The sequence below is a fragment of the Rhinolophus sinicus genome, linkage group LG05 (assembly GCF_036562045.2).
Source record: "Rhinolophus sinicus isolate RSC01 linkage group LG05, ASM3656204v1, whole genome shotgun sequence".
Lineage (NCBI taxonomy): Eukaryota > Metazoa > Chordata > Mammalia > Chiroptera > Rhinolophidae > Rhinolophus > Rhinolophus sinicus.
This window is the reverse complement of record NC_133755.1, coordinates 170,807,936-170,834,015: the sequence shown is the minus strand read 5'-3', so window position 1 is coordinate 170,834,015 and position 26,080 is coordinate 170,807,936. Positions and strand designations below refer to the sequence as shown.

The 26,080-nt window shown below is 41.4% G+C and overlaps 1 protein-coding gene across 4 annotated transcripts in view; it reads right to left on the bottom strand.

Annotated features, from left to right (window-relative positions):
• The window catches only part of AKAP12 (A-kinase anchoring protein 12), an 82,865-nt gene that overhangs the window by 3,205 nt on the left and 53,580 nt on the right, over positions 1-26,080 (bottom strand). For 3 of the 4 annotated variants that reach the window (XM_074333707.1, XM_019735441.2, XM_019735442.2), the window contains one exon: positions 247-5,203. In XM_074333707.1, coding sequence (XP_074189808.1) covers positions 255-5,203 — 4,949 coding nt within the window. In that variant the 3' untranslated portion in view covers positions 247-254. Of the gene's footprint in view, positions 1-246; positions 5,204-16,620; positions 16,857-26,080 lie in introns of those variants that run through there. The other variant, XM_019735443.2, reaches the window with a different exon arrangement.

Sequence of the window (26,080 nt, the reverse complement as noted above, 5' to 3'; positions counted from 1 at the left end):
CATGCCCCTTTATTATTTTTTTTTGAAAGCAGCCACATTGAGGGTAAAAAGAAATTATTTTTTTCATGACACCTATAATACTGGCATTTCAATGAGAAAAAAAAAAGGAAATTAACCTACATCCAGTTGATAGTTATTTCCCCAATTGGGGGTTCTGCATAAAACCACAATTATTTGATGACATATGCCAGAAAGCAAGATCTCAAGTTCTCCCGGAAAAAAATTTAGAAGAAAAGGACTACTTACATGATGTTTTAGGATTCTGTCATTTCTGATGTTGCTGCCTCTCTATCTCGTTTCTGTGTCTCCTGTGTTTGTGTTTTGATCTCTTTTCCTGACTCGCTATGCCCTTCTGCATCCTGAAATTCTACTGCGTTGAGTTTGGGTCCATTTGCATCTGGGGACTCTTTGGTTAACGGCTCAGCATTCTCCAGGGCTGAGGTTTGGGTCTCAGGGTCATTGACAGTGTCACCTCTTTCATCTTCTTGGGATCCAGACAGTGACTTCTCTATTCTTTCTCCTAACCCAGCACGGTCATCACCTTCCAGCACAGACTTTGTTCCAGTTGCTTCTCTCTCTTCCTGGATTGGGAGAACTACTTCTTTAAGCTGCTGGTCATTTACACTGGCACTTTTGACCTCAGTGGTCATGGTCTCTTCTGCAGCTCCATTCACATCTTTGGAAATATCTGAATGTTCCATGGTGGTTAGTGCGGACGCCTCGACGGCAGCAGTTTGTGTTTCATCCCCTACAGAGGCCTGAAGTTCCCCTTCTTCTTTTTCAACCTTCTGTCCAGCATTCTGGTTGTCAGCTTTTATCAGTTGAGCCGGTGTCTGGCAATCAGTGGCTGTTTCTTCTGGACTTTCTAACTGGTCAACGACTGTCTGAATCACATTTTGGACAATTTTATGGCTCTCAGTCTTAAGTTTCAAAATCTCCTTTTCAGCCTTGAAATCTTCCTCTCTTGTTTCACTCACTCGGACTTCCTGACGACTAACCTGCTCATGGTCTTCACCTGCCTCCCCTTTCTGGAATGTGGTTTTATCTCCTTCCAGGTCAGCACTGATGCCTTTCCCAGGGGTAGCAGATACTCCAACTGGTGTTGCTTCTGCCTGAGACTCAGTTCCTGAGGGCACTGCCACGTTCCCCCGCTGAGCAGTCAAGTCTTCATCTTTTGCAGAGGATTTTTCTTCCGGTTCTAAATGTGCACGTGCAGACTCCAAAGGTGCAGCTGTTCCTAAAATCTTGACAGTTTCTCCTAAGACCTTCTCCTCTACTGCTGCAGCTATGAGAGGTAATGATGCCTCAGAGCTTTGAACTGGCATTTCTGTGCGTATCACTTCCTCTTGAACTAGCTGAGAGCTTTCATACAAACGGGTAACTCCCTTTTCCCCATCTAGGACGGTCGCATGAACGGTCTGAACCAGTTGCTTACTGAGTTCTTCTTCAGCTGGTGTTGGCTCAAGTTTCTCTTCATTCACTGGGGTTGGCTTTGCTTCCATTTCCTCTCTTTCTACTTGAACTATCATCTCTCTCTCCACTGGGGTTGGAAGAGACTGCGTATGACTCTGGAGTTCAATATCATTCTTTTGAAAGTCAGCTTCTATAGTAACTGGAGTAACTTCATCTTTAGGGGCATCTTCAATGCTCTCTTTCTGACTGACCGTTATTTCTGTGTCTGTAGACACCTCAAGTCCTTCTAGAAATGGTCCATCTTTGATTTCCTCATCAGTAAACTGGCCAGCCTCTTGAATCACCTCAGCCTTTGAAAGAATGGGTCCAATGTCCATGGATATCTCTTTATCTGTATGTTCTAGAACATCGTCCATTTTTGAATGTTCTATATTCTCTTCCTGGGACTGAAAACCAGAAGGTGCTGCTGGAGGCATCTCTTTCAGTGCAGGAACTGCCTCTGCTTCTGTGACCTGTGGTTGTGTAACAGATGCAATCTCATTCTCTTCATGGATTTCCATGATCTTGTCTTGCTGTGTTATGTGTAGCGCTTCAAAATCTGCAACTGGGGTACTTCCATTGGTCTCACTGTCTGTAAGAGTTTCAGCTGAGTCAGGGGCAACAGGCTGTTCCAGTACAATCTCTGATTTTACCCCAGCCAAGGTTTCAGCTTGACAAGTGGTTATAAGCTCACTGGATTCTACATCCTCTGTGACTTGAGGAACTTTTTCAAAGCAATCTGGGGCAGCCTGCACAATTACCCTCCCTTGTGTCAAATTCTCCATTTCAGTTTCTTCTGCACATACTTTCACCATTACATCCATCTCTTTCTTCAGATCCAGCAGTTGAGAATCCTCTTCGGCTTCTTCCACCTTCTCTAGTATTTTTGATTCTACTTTTGGCATTGGCTGAACTGTGTCTTCTGGCCATCTGGTATCAGGCAGCTGTGATTCTTCTCTAACTTTTTCTGCCACCGCCTGTAGGAACTCTTGAGTTCGCCTCTCTTGGTCTTCCATGTCTGGCACGCTGCCTTCCACCTCCTGAACTGGCGTTGCTTCCTCTGTGGTGTCTGGAGAGTCAGTCAGCTGGGAAACAGCTGAAACCATGTCGGTGGTCTCTTCAGCACCAGAAGCTTCCGTGGCTTCTTCAGCACAAAATGCCTCTGTAGTTTCTGCAGCTGTCACAGCTTCAGAGGTTAATTCCACCTCACTAATGATCGTGTCATCACCAGCATCTTGGCTCTCAGGCAGAGTTTTAGTAACAACGGGGGTTTCCTCTGCAGTGACTTCTCTTTCAAATACCTCTCCAGTTGGTGGTTTGGCTTCATCTTCCGCTGGTCCGGGAGGTTCTGTCACTGAAGCAGATATCCAAGACGGTGACCTTTCTTCAATATCGGGAAGGGCCCTTGCCCCATCAATGACAGTCACTGTCACCGTATGAACCAGACTCTTACTGAGCTCCTCAGACACAGAAACCACCTGAGACTTCTCATTTTTTTTGGCTTCCTGTGCTTCCATTTTCTCCTTTTCCACTGCATCATACTCAGACAGGGGTACTACGGCTGGGACATCAGAATCATCTTCGTTGATTTCTGTCGGCCCTGTATCTTCAATAGCAGCTTGTTCTTGTTTTCCATCTGACCTTTTCTTTCTTCGTCCAGGAATAAATTTCTTAATTGAAACCCAAGACTCTTCTTTCCCGGGTTCAATATCTGAAGCTGAATGTTCTATACCAGTTCCAGAGTCTTCATTTTTCTCTTCCAGTTTTGACTTTGATTTTTTTCTTGCAGTGACTAATCTTTTAAATGACTCCCAGGTGGAGACTCCCTCCCCTTCAGAGGGACTTCCCGCTTGCTCAGGTGAGGAGCTTCCTTGCCCCTGATCGTGCTCTTGGGAACTAGCAGGGATAGTGTCTGGTCTTGCTTCTTTGTCTTTTCCTGCTTCATCTGGTTTTTGGCTTTCTCCACCCATTGGCTTTGGTCCCCCTTCCTCATCGGAAGATGATGCTTTTCTTGCTCTTTTCTTGGATGATCCCACACAAATTAAAGCTTCCCAAGAGACTGAAGTGTCAACCTTGCGCTTTGGTTCTTCTGGCTTTTGCTCTTCTCCATGTCCTTTTACTTCCTCTTGGGTTTCAGAGGCTGCGCTCTCTGTGGATGACAAGGTGGCACTCTTCACCTTATCTAATTCATCTTCTTTATCACTTTCAGAAAGCCTTCTAACACGTTTCTTGGGCGTCACCATCTTTTTGAAAGATGCCCAGGGAGTAACCCCTTCTCTCTTTTTCTCTCCATCAGAAGTAGTTCCCTCTTCAACTTCCTCCTCCTGGTGGGCATCCACTATGCCTTTCTCTAGACACGTGATCTCCTCAGGTTCTTCGGGGGATGAAGCAGAGCTCTCGCCCTTTTGTTCATCTGTACTATCTGGAGACTCTGCTGCAACTGGGTGATGTTCCCCTGACTCCTCATCTCCTCCTCCTCTTTTCACTTTCTGTTTCTTTCCAGAAAGCTTTTTTAAGCCAGTGCTAGTAAAAAGTTTTTTTAAAGGGCTTCCTTGTACCTTAACTTTCTCTTGTGATGACAGCATTTCTACCTCACTTACGATGCCTTCAGGGTGTGTAGACAATGCTTTGTCATCAGGACTTGGTTCAGATGGCTGGGTATGGTCCCCTCCAGGGGCACACACTGCTTTGGTCTTCACCAGCTCTTCGGCAGGTTCGCCTTCCCGAAGTTCAGCATTGGTTTCAACCAGTTTTTCAGATAGCAAGGACTCTTCCATTTCTCCTACCTCAGTTTTCGGCTCCCCAGTTTTCTTCTCTATAGTGCTAACATGGACTTCTGCAACAATTTCTACTTTTTCGTCAAATACTTCTGTTGCCAAAGGGGCAAATTTCTCTTCAGGAGATCCCTGCACTTGACCTTCAGAGGGCAGCTCCACTTTTTCATATTCAGCTGATAATCTGGCATTGTTAACACTCTCTGTGGTCTCCTGTGGGTGTGGCTGTTCAGAAGCAGCCAGTTTCTCAGAGGTATCTTCTGTCTTTTTGTTTTCGTCTGTGTCTACTCTTTCTGGCTCTTGGTCCTTTTTCTTCTCTGAAGCTTCCAGCTCATCCTCCTTAGGCCTCCTGAAACTGGTCTTTTTTCGCCAGCCAGCCCAACCTTGAGTGAAGAATTTTTTGAAGGGCGATGCTGTTTCACTGGCCATTGGACTAGTTGGAGAGTCAGGAGATTTGGTAGGTTCTTTTTCTTGTTTTTCTTCTCCATCTTTGCCTTCTTCTGGTGCTTGACCAGACTCAGCTTGAAGAGAAATTTCTGTGCTACTCTGCTCATGTTTCAGAGTCTCTTCGGGTTTCTCTGTAGATTTTTTCAGCTCACTTTCTTTGGGTATTGCTTCTCCAGTCTCCTGGCTGGGCTCTTGGTGGTCACCGGCCCCATCTGATTCTCCTGCTCCTTCACCGTCATCTTTTCTGACGGTGAGTAGTTGGACAGTGTCAGACTTCTCACTCTTATCCTTTTTCACAGTGAATTTAAAGCCAACAAACTTAAACACCTTCTTAAATCCAACATCATTAGTCTGGGACTCAGCAGGTTGTGTTAGCTCTTCTAAATTGCTTTCTGAAGGAGGAATCTGCTCAATTATTTCAGGCATTTCCTCTTGCCCATCCTTTGTGATATCTTGAACAACCGATGAGTTGGCAGCCATCTCTTTATCTGAGTCTCTTTCACTCACATCTTCAGATTCTCTCTGTCCAACTATTCACAGACAAAAAGAGAGGGGTGGGGGAGAAAAGGGGATAAAATGATGACCATTCAAGAAAACTAAATATTTAAAAACACAACCAATCAATACTTTCTTTAATGTCAGGCAATTCCAGGATGGGGTAAGAGTCTTATCAGTATTTGTGAATCTCAATACATTAGGCAGTGTCTACTTCTTTCAAATGATCTTTAAAAATTCAGGTTCCAAGGTACTACACTCTGCTCTTTCTGTTCCCTATAAAGGGAAAGTTAACAATCTCAACTATCAAAAAATTAGTTTTATATATAAGTAACCACAGGATCGTGAAGGGTAGGTGGATCAACCAGATGTACATTCTGTTGCAAGGCAAAATGGAACCACGTATCACACCCATGATCTAGAATCCATCAAGTTTTAGACGTAACTTCCAATTTACAGGAAATGTAGGGTTAGAGAAATAAGCTAAGTAACAACACAAATAAGTATCTAGACAATCTAAAGGAGGGGCATTTTATGTGATAATTAATCTAGTCTTTTCAACAAGTCCCCAAAAGAGATCAGAACTCCTTGGGGAAGTTCCGGGCTGGGTCAGGGAAAGCAAGAGGAACAATGAAGCATGACAAAAAGGAGGTGCTCAAAAGCCGAGGGGGACATATCGAAAGGACACAGGAGCTAGCTTGAAGTCGGACTCCCTCTGGTCCACTATTTTTTAAACATAAAAAATAGTGACAGTGATGAGTTAGAATGCATTGAATAATAATTATTATTTTTAAAAATCCACAAATCAAAAGTGATGCTAAGAAGTAAACAGGAAGTGGGGAGTACTTCTTTATAAAAAAAATTCCAATAGATAAATTTAGACATAACTTCTACTTTGATCCTTATAGTCCTTCTACCGCATCAAGAATACTACTGCAGGAGGACAGGTGGCTCAGCTGGTTAGAGCGCCACCTCTGGGCAACGGGGCTGCCGGTTCGATTCCCACATGGGCCAGCGAGCTGCGCCCTCAGCGACTAGAATGAAGTCAATGAGCTGCTGCTCAGCTCCCCAGTGGCCAGGCAGCACAGTTTGTTGAAGCATGGGCTCTCAACCACAAGGTTGCCGGTTTGACTCAATTCCCACAACGGATGGTGGGCTGCGCCCCCTGCTACGAACAACGGCTACTGAACCGGCAACTGAGCTGCACCCTCCACAACTAAGATTGAAAGGACAACAACTTGATTTGGAAAAGTCCCGGAAGTACACACTGTTACTCAATAAAGTCCTGTTCCCCTTCCCCAATAGAAAAACAAAAAATACTACTGCATCAAGATTCACATATTACTTATTAAGGACAAGCGTTAACAAAAAATATGGTTCGTTCTTTTACAGGCAATTACCTAGGATCTTCCTGGACCATGGTAAGCAGTCTGAGCCTTTAAAATGTGGAACATTATTATCTCTAAATATGCATTTGTGTCATTCATCAAGTATAATTTACTTAAATGAAATAACATTAAGTGAATTTTCTTCTGTAGTTAGGCCATATTTCAGTTCATTTCATCTGTAGGGTCAATTGAACTGGATTTTTTCAGTTGCTTATAAAAGTAAAATGCTGGTAGTTTCCATTTGTTCTTATAAACCTGCTTATATATAAATCTAAAGATTTCTTTAAATTAAGTGCATTTCTATGGCATGAATTACTACTTACAAATGCCCCCAGTTATAAAAGTATGCTCACGAGAAAACTTTCCACAAACACTTCTAATGCAACACAAGAGGTGTGACTTTTTTCTAAAAAGCTGAATGATATCATTGGAAATACACTAGAGAAAAAAAATCAAACTCCCAAAATAAACTATTTTAGTACAATTTTACTAGTAATGAACACAAACACAAATTTCCTGCCAACAAGCATGAGGTAAAAACATACTCATAACTAACATTTCTAGAATTCTTTAGCAAATGTAGACATTTTGCTGAAAGTGGGAGAAAACAGGTGTTAGATACACGATTCTCCATCCCCTTGACCCCTGCATTTTCCCTCCATATTTCATTCTAAAATACTTTTTATTAAATTCTGGGATGATTAGAATGTTTACAGTCAAAACTAGGGAAACAAAGATAAACAGCTGCAAAGCACGGACAAAACAGCTATTGATAGTACAGTACAACTTAGCAATATTCAGATATTCTCTTTATATAGAGTGATAAATGGGCTGAACACATTTTAAAAAGTATATAGGATCACAGAAAAATTTTAAATCATGTCTACTGGTCTGTGGTCTCTTTTGACCTAAGTAATCCTAGGAGCTACTATTGTCAGAACTATCTTCCATAAATCCCGCCCCCCCCACCCCCACCATTGGCCCAGATGATGCCTCTGTGCTTTGCACAAAGGCTGGGCAAACGGAACTCACCCCTGATTTCACTTTGCACTCGCCTTCTGCACTCCGCCCAACCTGTACAGACCTTATAAAGATGCCATGCTTCCTAACATACTACTTTGATCACATCAGGAAGCTGTCCAACATCCCTAATGGCTGCAGGACCAAGACGGTATTTACACTATGGAGCCTGGCAGCCAAGGCCGCTGAAATTAGCTTCTAACATAAACGCCAACTATGATCACATACTTGCACATTACAGGTTTGTATCCCAAACCACGTGCGTTCACGTGGCTACCCACTCAGCTTCAAACCCACATTGAAACCTAGATCCCATTTTTCGGTCTCGTTTTCTATTAGTCGGCTACACCCCCCCCCCCCCACACACACACACACACAGTATAGCCCCAGTAGCACGCCTGCTCCACTGTTTCGCATCACGCATTTTGCTCGCCTCCAGGCTCCGTAGTGGAAACAACTTTCTGGCCTTTGCTAAATCCTAGTGGTTTTTTGAGGCCTGTAGCGTTTTCTACCTCTGCTCCCGTCCACTTCCCCTGTAAAGGCCTTCCCTAGTGACTCCAGCTGGCACAATCTCGATTCCAATCCCCTTTCATGCCAGTCTTCCAGGCTGTGTCCTTTTCAGGCAAGAAGAAACGTGCGACCTGGGGAATCCCTTGCACTGCAGTTCTGTTTTAATTCTCCAGGTTAAGTTAAGGCTCGGTGACTGGAGTGTTTGGGGCCTCGGCAAACCCTGTCCAGGCCCGGGCCGAGGTCCAGGGGTGGCAGGGGCTCTGCGGCCCCGGGAGTCGGGTGCACCCGGTTTCCGCCTCATCCTTTCCTAACACCGCCCCACGTGCTTGGTCAATGCAAGCCGAAGGCAGAAGCATGTAAACCCACACACCCATTTTTGGCCGCCACTAACAGAGGCTTTGTGGCCCTCAGAGCTGTCCCGCCCATGTCGCGGGGGTAGGGTAGTGGAGGGATGGGGGGGGGCGAGCGGGCTCACGCTACTCACAGCATAAGTTACTCCACCAGGGCATGGTGTGCGCCGCTGCCTATCAGGAGCCACCCTACAGAGGCCAGAGAGGCCCAATCTTCTTTTACCGGCTGCCCCATCGCTGGACGGAGGTTGGTGGCTGCCCAAGGGCTGAGCCGCTAACGGCAACCCCAGGGATCCACCCTGCACGTCACAGAGGGCGCAGCCTCCTCGCGGGGTGCCCCCAGCAAGCCTGCAAGGAAGAGGCCCTGTGCATCACCCCAGTGGGGTCCCTCTGAATTGCCTCTGTCATACGCACTACATTAAGTGGAGCACGTGGCCAAACCCTCTACTATCAGAGCCATAAGTACACATTCAGTAGTAGACTCTCAAACCCACACAGCATGGCAGGAATCTGTCACTGCTTTGGCTAGGTTGTAAGAGCTTTAATTTCTTGAGCATTATAACCTCATCCATGTTCCCATTACAGTTATTTATAGTCACAGAGCCTTGGAGTTTGATGGTAGACCTTACTTGGTCTCTCAAACTAGTTTACAGGGGGAATAAACTGACTTCAAAATGGTTATATGTGGGAATTCAAAATGGTACAGCCACTTTGGAAGACAAAACTAAACATTCTCTGACCACAAAATCCAGCAATGATGCTCCTTGGTATTTACCCAAATGAGTTGAAAATTTATGTCCACAGTAAAACCTGCACACAGATGTTTACAGCAGCTTTGGTAATAATTGCAAAAACTTGGAAGCAACCAAGATGTCTTTCCGCAGGTGAACGGATACACAAATTGGTACATCCAGACACTGGAATATTACTAAGTACTTTTAAAAAAAGCTATCAAGCCCTGAAAAGAAACCTTAAAATGCACATTACTAAGTGAAAGAAGCCAATCTGAAAGGCTACATACTGTATGATCCCAATTATACGACATTCTGGAAAAGACAAAATTGTGGAGGGGTAAAAGATCAGTGTTGCCGTGGGGAGGAGGGAGGGAAGGCTGAACAGGCAGAGCACAGAGGATTTTGGGGGGCAGCAAAACTACTTTGTGTGATACTACGAAACCCACAGAAGGTATGACACCAACAGTACCCCTCATGTAAACTATGGACTTTGGGTGATAATGATGTCTCTCTGTAGGATCCCGGACTGTAACAATTGTACCACTCTAGTGGGGGATACTGACAGTAGGAGAGGTTATGCATGGGGCAGGGAACACACAGGAACTCACTGTACTTTCCACTCATTTTTGCTGTGAACTGAGAACTGCTCTAAAAAATAAAGTCTATTTTTTTTAAATGGTCATATGACTTGACCGGGGTCATATACCAGGTGTGTAGCATCTCTGGGGGGGTGAAAGGCTGGCAGAAGAACACTTACTCAATGCATTAAATAGGAGCAAAACACAAAGTTTATCTGTTTAAAAGAAAAATTGATTCCATACATTTTCAAAGTGTTAAAATTCTTCTTCTCCATTAACCACTGTAACTTTTTTGTAATTTGTAAATGCCACTCATGACAAGAAAAAGTACTTAGATGTGTCAACACCCACACTTAGATGGGAAAATTGCTGTAAGTCTGATGTGGACAGCAATTCAAATTCCATTTCAGTGTAAAAAGCAGTTTTCTCATGGTTACAGTCATGCTTTTGAAAAAAGAAAAAACATATATCCTACCCACCCACTCACAGATTCAAAAGATCAACTGATTATCATTTTGCAATCATCAAGGTAAAGACTGGATAAAGCAAGAATCAATGGGTGCTAAATGGGGGTTGATGAGTAGGAGTAGAATATTTACGTGGTTTATAGTTGAAATGATAGGGAAAACCTAATTAATTATACAGTGGGGAAATCAGGCAAGAATTCAACATAAACCTATGAGGGACAGATGGCCACTTTGGGCCATATTCTGCGAAGGACAGACCTGTGGCTGAGAATGCAGAACCTGAACTGAATCAGGAGAAAACAAACAAATGTGGTGGAAATGGGGAGAACTACATGCTTTGAACATGTCAATGTTTTAAAAGACAAAGGCTATAGAAATGTTCCAGATTAAAAGATGTATATAATATGTAATGGATCCAAGGATAGATCTTATAGCACAAGGGGGAAGTGCTAAAAAGGACATCATTAGATTAACTGATAAAACTGGAATAAGGTTGGTAGATTATTTAAAAGTATTGCAATGATGCAATTATTAAAAGTTATATGACATTGATAACTACTATGGTTATGAAAGGGAATATCTCTATTCTTAGGAAATATACACTGAAGTGTTTAGGAGTAAAGGACCATGATGTATATAACTTACCTCAAATGGTTCAGAAAATTTTATATCTCATGCCTACCTTAACAGGAACTTGTATATTGGTTTTTGTTTTGTTTTCTAACAGAGAGAGAGTAAATAATGAGGCAAATGAGGTAAATATTAACAATAAGTGAATCCGGGTACAGGATATATGGATATTCCCTGTACTGTTTTTGTTTTTGACACTTGTTGTAAGTTTGAAGTTACTGTTTTAAAAAAGTAACTCAGAAGAGTAAACAAGTGCAGATAATAAAATTACAGAAAACAAAAATGGAGAGGGTGATGCTTCACCCTACCTGATTTCAGAGGACTCTGGATCTTTGCCTTACATTATACAATGTAATATAAATGTTATCAATGTATTAAATACTAGAATACTCTTCCCACACCCTCCATAAAGGAGACAGAATTCTCATAGAGGGAAGAAGATTTAAAGAGGCAAAATTACAGACAGGTTGGTGTGATTAGCACCGGGCACCTGGGGAAATTTCCTGAAGTTTCTGTTCTTAGTGTCCTCACCTGTAACACAGACCACCTGCAGTACTTCCTGCAAAGGCTAGTTAGAAGGAAGGACTATCAATCATCTCTAATAATAATAAAACAAAAGCTCTAAAGAGGTTCTTTTCTTTTTTTGCTTGTTTCCTTCAGAACTACTTATTTTTAATCACTTTTTACCAATTCCAAAAGTAATCTATATAAATAGCAGATTTTAAAATACAGAAAATCAGAATAACATCCATAAAAACAATGTCCAGAGATAAACACTACTAACATTTGAGTGTTTTTTTCTGGGTAAATTATTCAATAGTCTTCAAAATTTGACATTAATGCACAATTTATTTTTACATCCCTCTACTGTTAGACAATCTACATTGGTTCACTATCACACTACGTCACTATCACACCTTCACATGTATAAAATCATTGTCCGAATTCCTGAACAAGTTTTCAAACAGAAGAGGGCAGCATTGAACAGCTCTCAGCCTTCCCCCAACTGGAAGTCTGGCAACTTCCTAGATCTTCAGGATCAGAGACACAGTGGAAATCCACAAACCCATAAAGTTCAGGTGCCTTTCAAATTCTGTCAAGTCAAATGCCATGTTGCACCTATATTTACTTCTTCACCTCCAACATAAACACTTCAAAGGAAAAGAAGGCAGACATCTTGAATTAGCTCCCTCTCGTCATGTAAAGATCTACATTTGTACTTTGGACCAAGTGCGAGTGAAATGTGACTGCAGTCCTTCTTTCTGTGTTGAACTTCCTTCTTCACTTTCCCATCCCAACTGCATATAGTGCGCCAAAATCAGCCCACATTTTCCAGGGTCTGGCTAACAGAAACCTTTTTTAAAAGAATTTTATTTTATTTTTCAATTACAGTTGACATACAATATTAGTTTCAGGGGTACAACACAGTGACTACACATTTATAAAACTTATAAAATGATAACCTGACACAGTACCCACCCAGCACTATGCATAGTTAGTATATTATTATTGACCAGATCCCCTACGCTATACTTTACATCCCCGGGACTGTTTTGTAACTACCATCTTGTACTTCTTAATCCCTTCACCTTTTTCACCTACCCCCAACCCCCTCCCAGCTAACAACCATCAAAATGTGGTCTGTATCTATGAGTTTGTTTCTAACAGAAACATTTTAAAAAGTATTTTTATGTGCTATCTGCATGCTGGTTCTGAATTAGTTAAAGATCCTAGCTTCGTAAGCAAAGAGGGAGCTGTTAAATGCATAAAAGAACAGCCTAAAAGATGTGGGGTGGCAGGGAGAGGACCAAGTCAGCAGGTTTGGCTGTTGGGAAAGAAGGTAATAGGTGAATGACAGGAAACTAGTAACAATAATATCCTCCGGGAAAGATAGGCTAGTGTTCACCGAGTCCATTCACAGCCACACTTACATTCATTAATAAATTTACTTTTAAATGACCTCAAAACCTCCTCTGCTGTAATTACTGACACATCAGCTCCCTAGGGAATTATTATCTGCCTATTTGTCCGACTGGATAGGAAGACGAAAATCAAAAAGCTTGAGTATCTAAGCATGTATCACTGATTTGGCGATGCACTTTCTTGGCACCCAAAAGTCCTGTAGAAACAACTGATTTTAGAGTGGGCCTTTCTGACACAACCTCTAATTATCACTCATGTGGGACTTTGAATTGTCCAGCCATTTTGAAGAACACTGCTATTAATTCAGCAAGTCTCTCAAATGCCCATGATGTCCAAACATGGCTCATTTATTCACTGACGCTGTGGTTCTGTTGGAAACTCCACATTCTCACCAGGCATCCAAGATGGCAAAAAGGTTTGGAAAAGTAGCAGGTCAGTGTGTCAATTGGTAAATCCTCTAGGAGGCAGAGCTGGCACATACTTCCATCTTCACACTGTCCTGTTAGTCACTGGTCCTCTCCCCACCCCACAGCCACATAAAAGGGTGGGGAAAGTCCTTGCAATTGTCCACACACTCATGGGTACCACGCCCAATAGTCTTGCCTTGTACATGGTTTGTGTAGACAGGCTTTTCCATTAGTAGAAGCAACATCATGCAAGTCTTGCTTCTCAAATGGACATTACCAGAGAAACCATATATTTCAATTCTCTTTTTCTGGGAGAAGATTCTAATCATATGCTTGTTTGTGTGAGAATGTCGGTTGAAAACATTGCTGGGAAACAGGAAAGATCATTTTAAAAATGACGCACCTATAAGGGGCTTTCACTCAGTTTTTAAGTTTAGTATAACCAATGCTCTCCAATCCCCAAGCATATCAGGACTGCTTGCTGTGACATCTGGAACTGGTTAACTTTCCCCTACGATTTTGCAGCGTTGTCCTGGAATGTTTCCAGGAATTCTCTGCATTCTAAATCCATCCCTTAGATCCTACACAGCCAACTCCCCTTGTTCTAAGGCTCATTAACCACAAAACCTCCTTGGGGAGATGTTTAACTGGGATTAAAACTCAAGATAAGCAAAACCCCACAGAGGGGCACACAGGTCATCATTGGCCCTGGCCTGATAGTGACGTTCCCTGGTCTCTTAACAATCTCCTACAAGGTAAGAAAGGGGTCCTTTGCAAGGTACTCTACAGTTGTGCTTCTTAGTAGCTGTGGAGCACAAGAGAAACTTTGTTTTCATAATAAAAAGGGGTTTTAACAACCACTTTTTGCAGGCTTATTGTGAGGAATAATGATAATCACCACACAGAGGCAGTTATTACTCTGGCAGTCCTGAGGATATTCTTCTCATGTCTCACAAGTCTCTTGACAACTAATCTGCCTCATGGTAGATAGAAGCAGCCATGTGAAGGGTATTTTTATTTTATCTTGTAAAATGATTTGTATAGAGGAGTTCATTATAAATAACCCAGAACTTGCATGAATGCTGGAGGACTCTTTCTTCCCCAGTTTATTTTAAATTTAAAGAATGTTGCCCTAATTCTTCATGATGCTCTATAGTTAGTCTCAGTGTGTATGGGGTGAGGGGAGAGTGCGTGGCGGGGGGAGCGTGGGGGGGGAGACACCTCTTTCATTGTCAGTGTGTCAAATTACTTATTTTCTAGTTTTTAAGCTAAGTTATTGCTAATGTGATGTGAGGGAAAGACTTCAAGAAAGGCGATAGTATATAATTTGAATTATCAATCATTTCATAATTCAAGTTCTGCTGCATTCAGTCCAGTGGTTTGTGTATAGAGGGCCAGGGAGGGAAGAATAATAGTTCCATAAGTGACAGCTTTTCCCAACATTCAGAAATGAAAGCTTGTTCCTAAGTAATTCTACAAAAATGTTATCAATCCGGTTCCCTTCCTATTAATTGTGAAATTTAAATGCTCCTTGCATAACATAGTACTACAGAGGACTAGAATAATTCTTTTACATTATTTAGATGAGTAATCTGATATTTAATTAATCCTTAATGCCGATTTAAAGTCTTCATTGCTTTTCAAGATCCTGACCAACTACTTAAAGACAACTGACTGTAAATCACCCTTATCAGGATAACTTGCAGAAGAATAAAAATCACAGCTGAAACTCCCTTTTATTTTCATTTCTTCCACTACGAAATGTTATTAAAATATTAAATATTAAAATTCCACTATGAAATGCTCTTAAAATTTGTGGAGTTAAGATTTTTCTGTGCATTTTCTTATTACCAGGAAAAAGTACTAAATTTTGCCATGTCCTCCACACCCACATTGTAATAAAAGTAAAACTCAGAAAGCAACAGATCCAATTATTTGAGGTTGCCTTAATAATTATTCCTTCCAGTTGCTTCTGATCATGTATCATTCCACTGGGATTATCTGAATCAATTTTTTCAAGTCCCCCAAGTTTGTTAACTCCTAATTGGTGCTAAAAAGGACCACCTTCCTTTCCCATAAGAAACTCAGGAAATGATAAAGCAATAAAATAGTTGATATAATAAAAATCAAGCTGTATACAAAAAGCACTCAGAAAAAAGTTATGATTGGAGAAACCCCACCCCCAGTTTTAACACCCACAAACCACATTCCCAGGTGCCTCTCTCAGGGTTGGGCATTTGTATATTTCATTCATAGAAAAAGTAACAATCTGGAAAAAAAAAACCTGGAGAATTTTGTGATTTAAACTTTTAAATTTTGTACAGTCTATTAAATAATAGTTTCTAGGTACCATGTAATTTTTCATGCAAGGTAAGTAATAGAACGGCTAGTCGTAAAGAGTTTACATGTGGGAGGAATTTCAAGGAAATCTCAAAGTAAACAAGCTAATCTATAGGAAATGGGAGATACTTTTAGTTTGGCTAAACTTCCACATTCATTTAAATTCTCAAAGAGGACAAAGCTTTGCAGAAGCAATTATATTAAGAAAAATTTTATGTCCTAGAAATTCTATAGTGCACTTTTAAGAAAACATGCCGATCTGATGAGCAATGATCTCAAACATGTAGAGAAAAGCTGGGCTTTTAAATTTAAATTAGCAAACGGAGTTTTGTCTTGATGGCAGGAAACAGGAGGAGGGAAAACAGGTTCCTTGAGGGAAACAGGTTCCTTAAGGGGTGGTGAAATGATCAAACACAAAGTTAGAGGAGCTGTAAGTATATTCTACAAGTTTAATGTATGTAACTTATTTGCTGAAGGTAGGTATTAAATATTATAGTGTATACTCAGCCAGACTTCTAGAAAGCAAGCTTAAGAAACATACATTTTTAACTATTCATTGCCTAAATGCTGTTATCTGCTAGCCACAAATTTTACAGTAACTATGGCTTTACTAAAACCACCACTTTAACTAGAGCCAACATTTCGGTCCCCTAAAGTCGCCAAGTGTACCTCTGCTGAAAGTTCCTAATAAGTAGGTCAACATGCCAAAGATTGCAATTCCGCAAAAACAGGAATTTAATATTTTATGACAAGAGTAGGCTGTCACAACCTATTTTGAAATTCACCCCAGTCTAACATGAAACTATTTTTCTGCGAGGGGAAAGGAGACAATCCCCAACAAAATACATTCAATACATGTCCCTAGGCACAGCAGAAAGATTCCCACATAGGCAAAATGGAAACATTAGGTTTGTTGGTTTTACTGAGCCAAAGAGAGAATGCTGTTCTGTTCAAAAAGTCTACACACAGAGAGAAATACATACCAATCAGTATGTCCCGCCACTGACCTCGAGGTCTCCACCCAAATGCAGGTTTGAGGGAAGAAAGCATTTACTCCACCTGCCACCGCTAAGGGAGAACACAACGGACCTGGCTTCTGCCTCACCTGTGATTGTAAGGATCCCCAGCATAGTTACCAGCACACCTCCAGATGGGACGAGCAGCTGGTTCTTGCCCTCCTCTGGCGGTTGGCTGAAGCGGCCCGGGGCCACGCCAACCCGGTGCAGTCTTGCTGTGATCAGAAAGGACTAAGCGCCAAGCCACCCTCGGAGGATTAGGTAGAACCAAAGGTGCCTTGGGAGCTGAGCACAAAGCGCGGGCTGAGGAGGCATTTCCCGGCTAATTATAGGAGGACCCTCCCCCGGCCAGCGGGTTGGGGTCTGGCCCCGCCCTCGCAGCGCTCCAGGACTCGGGAGTCATGAGTTTCATTTTAAAGGAGAAGAGCTCTCCCCGTAGTTGGTCTGCTAGTGGTCAATAAGGCTTTGCAGAGAGACCCAGGGAGGGTTTAAAATTTGCTGGGAAGAATGAGACCCAGAGGCAGCAGCATTTTATCTAAACCATTACTTCACTTCTGGCACCGATTTACTTCGGTATCTCAGCTTTTAATGTAATTTTAAGGAAATAACTGCACAGATATTAAATTCTGCCATTTTTAATACTGTGTTCTATATCCTTGTTTGTTTTAAAGCTGATAAAGTGCAAAACACTGCTCCCTTTTTAGCACCTGTAGTACTTTATATTTTCACCATCTGTTTCACAGACACACACACACACACACACACACACACACACACACGTTGCACTGATCTGAGGCTTCTCAACTCTCAACTGTCCTGTTTCCTAAACTCTTTGAGAAGGGCTGTTACAAACTATGCCATGTGCCAACAATAAAGCCACTATCATGCCTCTGATATCCACGCACACCACATGGAAATCAGTCATATTTAAAAGTTTAGAAGTCAGAAAATTTCAGGCAGCCCTAAATTCTGAAATTCTCTTTCATTGAAACTTCAGGTTTGTTCTATATGAAGACAAGATAAGTGATAAACGAATCGGTGTGTTCTGGAGATTTTGACACACTCTTGTGCATGTCCATTTTCCGTTGGGTGGGTCCATTTAGGCCCCTTGGGTTTGTTTCCTTCTTTTCATCCTTCTATTTATCATTTCATGGCTTGCCCGTCTGACCCCATTAGCACAGGCTCTTTCTTTAAGCAAACAGAAGAAAGGTTTTACTATTGCTCTTTTCTTCAGACAGTGAAGGTCTTGTTCATTACTTCTTGGGGGCAGGGAGAAGGGTTGGGGGCCAGGGGTGGACCAGAGTAGGCACAATGAAAAGGGAGAGGGGGGCGAAGATTAAGAAAAAGCTGAGCACAGGAAGACTGGAATGTATTTGCCCCCTCTGGCCACCAGGGGGAGCTACGCGCCATATTCAGGCACAGACTGAGCAGAGTAAAGGCGGCGTCGCTGCTGGCAATCTGACCTTATTACAAAAATCAGCTTCAGTCTCTCCATAGATCAGGTTTCCCTCTTCTATTCAGGCAAACGCCCAGCCTGGCCGTAAGTCCACCCGGGAACAGGGAGTGATGTCGCTTTCCCTGATGCCTGGGAGCTGATTCCCAGAGTGAGCCACTTAGCAGCTTCCTAACCTTTTATCTTCCCTGGAGGAAGGACTCTTTAACTTTCGTTCACAAATTGCTTCTATTATAACGAGTCTGGTGTGTGAGAAATGCTGCTGGTGCTAATGGACCCTCTGCAGTCCACACAGCAGGTCAGGGCAGCTCCCCATTCCTCTTTTTCCCCCACCTATGCCCCCAGCCCCAGCCCTGGAGAGTCCTGGTTGTGCAGATGGACGATAAATTGGACTCTGGACGCTGCGTTTGTGGTCTACATTAAAAGAACAGTCTATAGCCTTTCCAAGCACGGGGATCAGCCAGGTGGAGCCCACACTCCTGCCTACAGTTGTCCCAGGAGTCCCAGGAGCTGAGGTCTCAGTTCTAAGTGTCCCAACACCAGCTGCTGGCGACAGCACATGGCTTTCACTTGGTGCCACCTCTGAAATACACATGTTCAACTGATGGGTGTGTCTGTTGATTCTGACCTTGCTTAGCTGCACTACCACGTCCTTTCTGTGAGTCCAAATTCTAGTGACAGGATGATCAACAGCTGTTTTCCGGAGCTGGCTGGGAAGAAACTTGACTAGTTACAAAATTAAGGTCCAGAAACAACATTTAAAAAAAGTTTAAGTGTATTGCTGTTCAGTTTTGTCACTTAAACTTTTTATCCATTTTTATAACATCAGTAAAGACATTAACACTGCTGATTTGATATTCTTAAAGAGGTCATTAAAACCATGAGGCAGAGCAATAGATCATGTGGAAAGTTGTTGACTCAGTAGATAGTTCTCCTTTGATCTCCCCTCTAAGAGTAATCAACGACCGGGTGTGTAGCTTAGCTGATAGGGGAAGCCTCTGTGTGTCTGCATTTACAAAGAAAAGTCATCAATCAGGATAAAAGCAGGAATAAAGATCAGACCTAAGGTAAGTGTACAATGCAGGCAATTTTCATTTGCTTGTTTGTGTTAAATCAGAATTCTTAGAGGATGACATCATCTCCCAAAGCAAACGTTTTGGGGAAATGTTTACCAATAGCATCAATAGGTAGATGACAGAAAAGGTATATTCCAAAACTTCATGGTTCATTCAACAAATATTCACCAAGTTCTTGCTCCATGCTAAGTACCCAGGGACATAGTGGGATATTGTCCTTGGCCTCAGGGAGCTCGGTCTTGGGTGGTAAGACACACTCATGGGTAGAAGTATGCACGCTCCAGCTTAGCCCACCTCTGATAATGTCTGAGCTGGCGTCTGAATGGATGGGAATAGCAGGGCGACAGCCCTGCCTGGGGCACAGAGGAAAGCAGTCCACACAGCAGGAGCAGCATGAACAAAGGCATGAAGAACATGAACCTTAGGGAACCAGGAGTGAGTTCCTTACAGCTACAAGCTCAGAGTCTACTTGGGGCTTCTGTCTACATTTGAGGCCACATGATGAAGGGTTTTGGATGACATCTTAAACACTCTGTAACAAATACAGTAACCCAATTTTTAAAAAGGAAAATGGTCTGAGAAGACATTTTGCCAAAGTAGATACACAAATGGTCAATGAGCCCATGAAAAGATGTTCATTGTTACCCATTAGGAAAATGAAAATCAAAACCACAATGAGCTACTACGTCACACCCACTAGGATGACTGTAACAAAAAAGATGGACAATAACAAGGAATAGACAAGTTGGAGCCCTCATATGTTGGCAGTGGGAATGTAAAATGGTGCAGCTGCTTTGGAAAACAGTCTGGCGGTTCCTCAAAATGTTCAACATAGATTTATCATATAACCCAGCAATTCTACTCCTAGATATACATACACTCAAGAGAAAATAAATACATGTCCATACAAAAACTTGTATAGAAATATTAACAGCAGCATTATTCGTAGTCAAAAAGTAGATGCGGCCCAAATGTCCATCAACTATGCATGGATAAATAAATTTGGTATACCCATACAATGGAATATTATTTGGTAATAAAAAGAATAAAGTACGTATACATGGTACACACGCTATAACACAGATTAATATTTTTAAATTTTTGTTAAGTGAAAGACACAAGTCACAAGGTAGCACACGATTGACATATTGTTTAGTTCTATTTAAATGACATGTCCAAAATAGGCGAATCTATAGAGACGTAGAATAGATTAGTGGTTACTAAGAACTGGGGAGCTGAGGGGAGAGAGAGAGAAGTGAATAACAGGTATGGGGGTTCTTTAGGAGAGGATGAAGGCATTCTAAAATTGATTGTGCTGATGGTGTGCCGTGACTATATCAAACTATATGAATATATTAAAAACCACTTAATTGTATATTTTAAATGGGTCATTGAATGGTATGTGAATTATAGCTCATTAAAGTTGTCTTTTTTTAAAAAAATATATTTTTTTATTACCTCTGAAGGCTACAGGGAACCACTGGAGGTTTTGGAGCAGGGTTAGTGGCATAATTTGAACTGTGATATAGAAAAGATAACTGGGCAGTAGTGATAAGGAGGAAGATGGTCTAGAAATAACATAGATGGAAACCGTGGTGACCACGGCGAGAAGGAGTCCAAAGTTACATCAGGGCACGAACGGAAAGATGCCTGCAGGACAAAGGGAAGGAAGGCAGCAGAAGCCAGCAAATGTACGAGATCACCTGACTGGAATGACACATGTGAAATAAGAAAGGTCTGGAACCCTGACCCAAGAATGGACAGAGATAAGAAGCAATCAAGGAGAAAGTAACATCAGAAGCCAAATGGGGAGAGTATGAAAAGATGGAAGTAGTGGTCAACAGTCTGGTGACACAGGAGGCCAGGATTAGTAGACAAATAACTGCAATAAAGACAAGTGCTTTACTCTCTTTCCTGAAAGGGACTGGAGAGGGACCAATACACCAGATTTAGCACTGATACTAGGTTCTGCAGCTTCCTCCAAGGAGGCTTGAGTATTTCACCCAAATGTGAGAATCAAGAAACTAGAGAAACGGACTTGCACCAAGTCCAGCCCTCCCCATCACCTCTCCTTTTGTTTTCTTTTCAACCTGGCATTACACTTGGAGGAAAATAAACCAAAACCCAGTGAGGTCTCTTCTCTTCTGGCTGGAAAAGGGCAGGCGAAATCTAACTAAGGAAGCATCTATACCACTGGTAATCATTTAAAATGCTTCAAGATAATCTACGGTTTAGTTAAAAACTGCTCCAAACTGGACAACTGTGAACGAGGAGATGAATATATACACAGAATCTAAATGACACTGCTAAGTTACATATGGGACGGGCAGGTTCTCCTGGGCACAGTGTATTTTCAGGTCTGTCTCTATGCTATGAGTGCAGACAAATACCAGCTAATTGAATTTTATTGTCCCATCGTATTGGACATGTTTACATAGATGTGGTTGTTTCAACTCAAAAATCCTTAAGATAAATAATCTGAATACTAGTTCCCCCGTGGGACTGATGTAATACAATAGAAGAGCTAAAGGGGGATATAAAAATCACTTAAGACAAAAAAAAAAGCAAGGGGAAAACATTTAAAAACTCAATCAAAATAACAAAAGTGACATAAAATAAGTATTATTGCTCCCTTAATATTTTTATGTTCTTTGATTGGCAATTCTATTTCTATGAAATATATACCAAACGAGAGGTATAGATTTATATATGAAAATGTTTCTTCTTGGAACATTTAACATTTAATAACCTAAGTGTCCCAGTAGTAGGCAAATGGTGTATCTAACTCTTCAGTGGAGTATTTGGCAAAAACGTGTTTGAAGCAGTAATGACCAGGAAAATGCCTATATTGATATATAATATAAACCCACACCTCTTTGTTCAGGGTAAAAGCAGGATATAAACTATATATTCAATATAATACTGATTTTGCTTTTTAAAATATACATATATATTTAAAAATACATTATATGTATATACTATATATATATGTGTACATAGGTGAGCCTGAGGAAAAAAAGGAGCCCAGAAAGAATAATAACAAAAACCAGCCATAGTGGAATCCTGGGCACTTTCTTTCTACATTTCACATTTCTACACTTTCACATTTCTACACTTTCTTCTAAACAACCTTCTGTTACTTTCATGCTTAGAATGCAGGTGCAATGGACACCTGGCCCTGTGTTGTCCGGGTGTCCCAGCACCATCTGACCTTGAACCTTACAGCAACACCTCTGATTCTCTATCAAAAATCCAAGGCGGTATTGCTTTGTCTTGTGCACTTGAAACTAAAAAAATTATACATATAAAAAACCAACACCTTCAATGAATAAAAGTAAAATGTTTTCTCTGTAAAAAAATTTATAAAATTCAAATTTATAATAATAAAAACACTCATAAAATTTAAAAAAAAAAAAGGCGATTTACATCATGACCTTAAACTCTCCAATCATGGACATATAAATTAGCAAGCTTAAAGCAGATTTAAAGTGTGATCTTTTTAAAAATGATGAAATGAGAAAAACTTGCTTCGCTACCAGATTTGCTCAGCTATATGAACAGGAATCAATTCTTTCCTGAGTGCCTTGCGTTGCAGTGCTCTATTCATTTTAAGACCCTGAACACCCATCTTTGGTGCAGTCAAGAGAGGGTTCCAAAATCTGAAAAACTGGCTTCTAGTTCTGGTTTGCCTGATAGCTGTGTGGCTAGGGGCAAAATATTTAAGTCTCTGGGCTTCAGCTGATGGGAGAATAAACACACCCATGCTAACATTATTTTGAGGTGAAATAAAGGTTAACCCTAGCACTACAGAGTATATTCTAAAAGCAGAATAAAGTTAGCTATTATGCTTATTTTAAATCATGCATTCTCAGTGTGGGTATGTTGCCCCCAGTGGGTGAAAATTGGTTCATGGCAAGGAAGCTAAAAAAAAAAAAAAAACTAACTCCTTATGTATAAAGCATATATATATATATATATATCTGTGCTATTAAAAGGAGTATATCTGTGCTATTAAGAGGAGTATATCTGTGCTATTAAAATTTTGGGGAGGGAAGCATTAGGAAAAATAATGTCTAAAAAGACTCCTTAGGGGAGTGATCATGAAAAGAAGGTTGGAAAATACTATCTTAAATATAGGTAAGCCTCATTTAAAGAAGCCTTTGAAAAATACTCCTGTAATAAGCAAGCATGCCCCTGTATCACTAATTTTTCAGAAATGCAGTCCAATAAGAGAAGCATCATCTTGTGCTAGAGGTAGTCAACCTGAGAGTCTGCTTGCTTTTCCAGGAGAGAGAGAGAGAGAGAGAGAGAGAGAGAGAGCGAGAGAGAGAGAGCGAGAGAGAGAGAGAGAGAGAGAGAGAGAGAGAGAGAATATCTTTCATTTGCTTGAAGCCTTAACCAAAAGGAGTGAGAGGGAGGGACAAGCTGCAGGGACAGATGGGGAAGAAATAATGGTGACTACATACCCAACACCCACTGACATTCCACAGCTCTCCACCTGAATTATAAAGTGAGCCCCTAAGCTAACCACATGTGACTTCAAATTTTCTAGTCACATTGAAAAGAATAAAAAACACTTGTGGTTAATTTAAATATATTTTATTTCACCCAATATATCCATCATGTTATGACAGCATGTACCCAATGTGAAAAATTATTAATTTTGCATTCTTTTTTTATATGAAGTTTTCAAATCCAGTATGTATTTTTACAAGTAGAGCACGTCTCCAATAGGATTAGCCACATTTCAAGCCACAGGTGGCCAGAGCACAGCTCTAAACCTACAGACATAACTGAACGTCTCCCCTGCCTGCTAACTTCTTTCCCAATGACAATTTAATCTCCTTGCTTCCTGGATAGAATTGACCAAGATACCCAGAAGTGCCCTCACTTCTTCAGTGTCCAATCCAGAGTTGGTTCCTTCTTTTCCCAGAAGTATAAACCCTAATCCTACAATAAGCTGCCCACCCACCACCCTGTTACTGAGATGCCATTGTGGAAATCCTCCCTTGATGCAGTCACTAAGTAAAGGTTACATGGTTTGACTACAGATGAGTTCCTAGTGATCTCTAAGTGGTAAGGAATTAAATTCCCATTCATAGATTTAATTGGTACAGCCGTTTCATTGTCTCTTACGTTAATATATTCAAATCTATTCTTTTCCCCAGCTTTTTTTTTTTTTAATTTTTATTGGGGAATATTGGGGAACAGTGTGTTTTTCCACGACCCATCAGTTCCACATCAAGTTGTTGTCCTCAATCTAGCTGTGGAGGGCACAGCTCAGCTCCAGGTCAAGTAGCTGTTTTCAATCCACTTGTAGAGGGTGCCACTCACTGGGCCCACGTGGGAATTGAACCAGCGACCTTGGTGTTATGAGCACTGTGCTCTAACCACCGAGCCAACGGGCCGACCTCCCCAACTTTTAAAGAAGCTATGCAAAGAAAAAAACTTTTGAAGAAATCCTCAGACAGCTAAAAGATATTGCAGCCAAGAAAAGATAGGATACTTCAAAAATGAATGGTTAGATAAAAAAAAAATGAAATGAAAAATACAGAAATGAAAAATATAGTAACAAAATGCAATCTACTCTTGAGGACATTTCCCCCCAAAATATAGAGCCAAATACAAAGAGATAAAAAATAGAGGGGGGAACAAGCTTTAATTAGGACAATTCCAGAAAGTCTAAAATATGAATAATGGTAATTCAGAAAAGTGAACAAAGAAAAACGAGGGGAATAGATGAGTGATTTCCCTGAAGTGAAGTGCATACGTTTGTGGATTGAAAGGTCATAAGAACCCCGCACGTCACAAACGGGTTCCCATGGAGATTCATCATTTATAGGCTCCCAGAAGACTGAGGACAAAAGGACTCTGAGCGGTCAGAGGGAATAAGCATCAGAACAGTATGAGATTCCAGTCACACCAGTGAGCAAGATGACACTGATAGAATCCTAACAGGTTGGAACAGTGACTGGACACGCCTGGGGGAAGGGTTAGGGCCACGATTTGACAAGCATGAGGAAAACCCTGCATTTCTGTAAGAAATTCACTCCCTGCGTTTAGACACTAAGGCCACAGAGTGAGATTAACCTCGGGGGCTCTGCAGAAGGCTGGTTAGGAGCCCCTCACCCCGATTCTGCTGAGACCATCCTGCTAGAGACTATGAAATCTTCCACTTTATTGATGACCAACAATTATTTGGAAAGTGGGAATTCTCTAATTCTTATTTCTAGCTACTGTATCATGCTTATGATTACGGTGAGTGAAGTACCAAAAGGGTGAGTGCTATTTCCAACATCACAAATCCATATCAGCATATATTGATATTTCCTTCATTCTACGTGGTTTTGGCTCTTTGAGCAACATCCTCGACAAGGGGAACTCCTCTATATATTCTCTCTCCATCAACGTACTTACCTCCTCAGTACATAACACTTGGTGTAACGCAAACTAAGTTGTTCTCACAGTTTAGAGAGTTTGAGAAATAAACTATCCTGAAAAAGCAGGAATGTCGAAATTGAAACCCAGTTATGCTTGGCAAGCTTCCATCAAGCACATTCATATTTGAAATATATATATATATATATGCCCTGGCATTTTCCTTTTAATGCGAAACAGCTTATTTTCTCTGGAGATGTTTTGCCTAGAGAAGAAAAGATGAAAGGAAAGACATGATAAATGTTTTCAAATACTTAGAGGGCTGCCGTGTGGAAAAGGGAGGTGAGTTTGTTCTAGGCAGTTTCAGAAGGCAGCTCTGGGAACAGAGGGAGGTAGTGGGAGGAAGGTGTATTTTTCCTGCAGTGGAGTAACTGGCTTCCTTTTATGGAGACACTCCCCCAACCTTCCAGTGTTTAAGTAGAGGAACCTCCTGTGTGGGGACACGAGCCTGATTAGACAACCTCAAAGTTCCCTTCCACTAAGACTTCTTGATCCCAAGGTGACTTTCCAGCTGATCAATCGTGAAGGCAGGTGCTATGGGTTGAACTGTGTCCCCTCCACATGCATGTTGATGCCCTAACC